Genomic DNA, 3,790 nt, shown 5'->3' with positions numbered 1-3,790 from the left:
ATGATGATGATGATGATATATATATATATATATATATATAAAAAGTATTAATAACCAAAAATTTAGATTCGGATGTAATGGTTGCATTGTTCAATTAAATGGAGTCGCTTGAAACGATCGTGCTGCATTACCTCTGGATATCCTTGTTGCTTATTTTGATTTTAATCACCTTATTTTGAAACTGTATGGATAATACCGTACTAAATTCTGGTGCCTCAACTTAAGTACCTAATTCATCTGAATCTAAATTTTTGCTATAGTATTAATAAAATAGATGGAATGAGTAAAAGATTTTATTGGGTACAACACATGTTTCGACCTGTTCTGTGTCTCTTCGAACTACATCAATAAAAAGTCTCACTAGAGATTTTCTGATTTGGCTTATGTACCACTATATGTCCATCAAATTCGGAGCATAAATGCACCCATGCCGGTGACACATAAAAAGCACCCAGAACACCCTGTAAAGTGGTTGATGTTTAGGAAGGGCATCCAGCCTTAGAAACCTTGCCAAAATAGACAACTGGAGTCTGGACAGTTCCCTGGATGGCCAACTCCTGTCAAACCGTTCAACCAATGCCAGCATAGAGAACGGACATTAAACGATGATGGCGTTTAATATAAAGGCATTGAGCTGGCAGAATCATTAGCATGCAGGGCAAAACGCTTAGCAACATTTCATCCGTCTTTACATCCTGAGTTCAAATCCCATAGAAGTTGACTCTGCCATTCATCATTTCAGGGGCAATAAAGTAAGTACTGGGGTCAATGTAACCGACCTATTTCCTCCCTGAAATTGCTAGCCTTGTGCCAAAATTTGAAACCACTACAGCATATGCTTACGGGCATATGGTGTAGTGGTTAAGAGTGCAGGCTACTAACCCCAAGATTCCAAGTTCAATTTCAGGCAGTGACCTGAATAATAATAATAATAATAACAATATATTATTATCGAGAAGACCCAGCAAGCCAAGTGAGATCGTATCCATGGCTTATACCGGTGTTGCATAACCAGCCCGTTTAAAAGTACCCTTCAATCATCAGATAATACGCTGTGCTTGAGAAGACTTACTGAGTCAAGTGAAATCGTTGTTGTGGTCGATGCCAGTGCTGCCTGACTGGCTCCCGTGCTGGTTGTGGTGTGTGCGTACGAGTAGATGTAATCGCCTTACCTCGGTTTTCCTTTCCTCGACTGCGAGTCCGTCTTGCGGTATCCTATCCTTGAAGCTTGCCCCGACCCAAAGTACACCAGGAATAGCAGCTGCTTCTCCCAAACCTTCCCAAACCTAGACCGTCGCTTAACACGTCTTGTCCTGACCGCAGCCCCGTTCGAAAAGGGCACGAAATGCCAATCGAGGCTCCTTCTACCTTTTTTCCCCTTCCGGTCAGCCTCCCCAGACACTGACGTCATACCACACTGGTGACATGTAAAAAGCACCATTCAAGCGTAATCGATGCCAGTGGCATGTAAAAAGCACCATATGAGTGTGGTCGATGCCAGTGCTGCCTGACTGGCTCCCGTGCTGGTGGCATCTAAAAAGTGCCATTCGAGCGTGGTCGATGCCAGTGCCACCTGACTGGCTCCCGTGCCTGTGGTTTGTAAAATGCACCCACTACACTCTTGGAGTGGTTGGCATTAGGAAGGTCATCCAGCTACAGAAACCTTGCCGTATCAGATTGGAGCCTGGTGCAGCCTCCTGGCTTGCCAGTCCTGAGTCAAACCATCCAGCCCATGCCAGCATAGAAAGTGGATGTTAAACGGTGGTGGTGGTGCTGGTGCTGGTGCTGGTGGTGATGATGGTGATTATTATTATTATTATTATTATTATTATTATTCAAATATTTCCACTTACTTTATTTTATTTTATTACTTGTAGATATTTGTATTTACCAGAAAAACAGAAATTTCTTGCAAATTTTACCTGAGTTTTTGTTTAAACCTTGTGAATGGAAATCTAAAAATATTCCCCAACATCAAGGAAGTGTTATGTATGAAAATCCTTCAATTTTGAGACGACCACCAATGCCTTTACCAAGAAGGAAATCAGAACCACCAGAATTAGAGAACCCCCCATCAGAACATGCACCATCACCACCATCCTCATCAACTCTACCTCCTCCTCCTCCACTTCCCCTCCGATCAAAAAGAGTTCTAAATAAACGCTTATCAACCCCAACTCAATTACCATCATTCAGGCATGATTCAGAGACACATTGCTGAGGTACATTTTTCTATGGTTGGTTACCTTTCCTATTTCCAAACCACACCTGCATCCAGGTAAAATAATTTATCCCTGAGTCTTTGAACAATGGACAGTTCACTGGCCGGATATGTTTACGTGGCTGATTGTAAACAAGCAGCGCCATTCCTGATAATGTTGGTCTTGTTTTCACTCATCATTCAAATGTCGAGACAAAGTTAAAACAGACAGAAATTGACTCATGGATACACACACAAACATTTATATCTATCTATCTACCTATCTATCTATCTACCTATCTATCTATCTATCTATCTATCTGTCTGTCTACCTATCTAACAATTATAAATACAGGCAAAAGAAAACATTTCTATGCCAATATGCTGAGAAATAGACTTTAAATCGTCAACCAACACATACCATATACATCACTATAAATACACATCATGTTGAATCGAGGAAAGTAAGGTAACGGAATTTTTTAAAAAGTGTTATCTCTGTATTGATCAATTTCGGGATTAATCCAACGGATTTTTCGCCTCATCAGCAGAGAATACGATAAGAAATAAATGAAATACTTACAAGCATCCATGGGTGTATTTTATAGTGATGTATATGGTATGTGGTGATTGAAGATTTAATGTCTATTTCTCAGCATATTGGTGTAGAAATTTTTTTCTTTTGCCCTTATTTATAATTATTTATAATTTTCCCCTTATAAGGTATTTTAATATGCTGGCCACTTGAAATTTTTTGAGAAAATTTTATCCTATATTAGAAGTAAATTTATCCATCTATCTACCTATCTATTTATCTACCTACCTCTCTATCTATCCGTCCATCTCTTTATCTAACAATCTATCTATCTACCTCTCTATTTATCCATCCATCTATCTATCTATCTTTTTGTCTATTTATCTACTCTTTGTCTATGTATCTATCTTTTTGGTTTGTCTGTCTGTCTGTCTCATTCTATCTGTCTGTCTATCAGTGTTTGTGTGTGTGTGTGTGTGTACTTAGAGTTTTTCCTTGAACCCATCTCATTACATATCGGAAGACTGCTGATATCTGATGAGTTAGGTTTACCCCATACGCCTACAGAGCTTTAAGTCAGTTGGAACAGAGTCAAATTATTATTCAAAGATATATGTAACTCATTTGAAATGTGTTAAGTGCCACTTTCTCTTGTTCGTCCACTGACACTTACGTGTGTGTGTGTATATATATATATAGGTTATGAGCGATAGTGATTGGAATCTTAATAATGGATTTACAATGCCAACAACCAATCTTAAAAACAATTGGACTTTACTCACAAGGTACTGGAATCTTATATGTATACCACTCTGCCTAAACAATATATTTACAAATACAATATCCCTACATTCACTCTATATTTCCTATCTTAACTAAACTAACTATTGCTTAATCATCCTCTCACACCGTCTCCGATGAAGGGAAATAATAAATATCCTGGAAACAGCTGTAAGACATTCGATTTATAAATGTTCTATATTATACACAGCCTTGGTTTTTTTTTTTTATCTCATTACGAAAAGTATATCTATATATATAAAAATGAGAATGTG

At 38.4% G+C, this 3,790-nt stretch overlaps 1 protein-coding gene across 5 annotated transcripts in view; it reads left to right on the top strand.

The window, feature by feature from the left end:
• LOC106874805 (uncharacterized) overlaps positions 1-3,721 on the top strand; it is a 19,670-nt gene extending 15,949 nt beyond the window's left edge. For all 5 annotated transcript variants that reach the window (XM_014922661.2, XM_014922660.2, XM_052973978.1 and 2 more), the window contains exon 6: positions 1,878-3,721. In XM_014922661.2, the coding sequence (XP_014778147.1) occupies positions 1,878-2,221 (344 nt within the window). In that variant the 3' untranslated portion in view covers positions 2,222-3,721. The remainder of the gene's footprint in view (positions 1-1,877) is intronic.
• Positions 3,722-3,790: the final 69 nt, after the last annotated feature.

Source organism: Octopus bimaculoides, chromosome 17 (assembly GCF_001194135.2).
Source record: "Octopus bimaculoides isolate UCB-OBI-ISO-001 chromosome 17, ASM119413v2, whole genome shotgun sequence".
In the NCBI taxonomy this organism is placed as follows: Eukaryota; Metazoa; Mollusca; class Cephalopoda; order Octopoda; family Octopodidae; genus Octopus; species Octopus bimaculoides.
The sequence above is the reverse complement of the archived record's forward strand: the minus strand, read 5'-3'. Positions and strand labels throughout refer to the sequence as shown.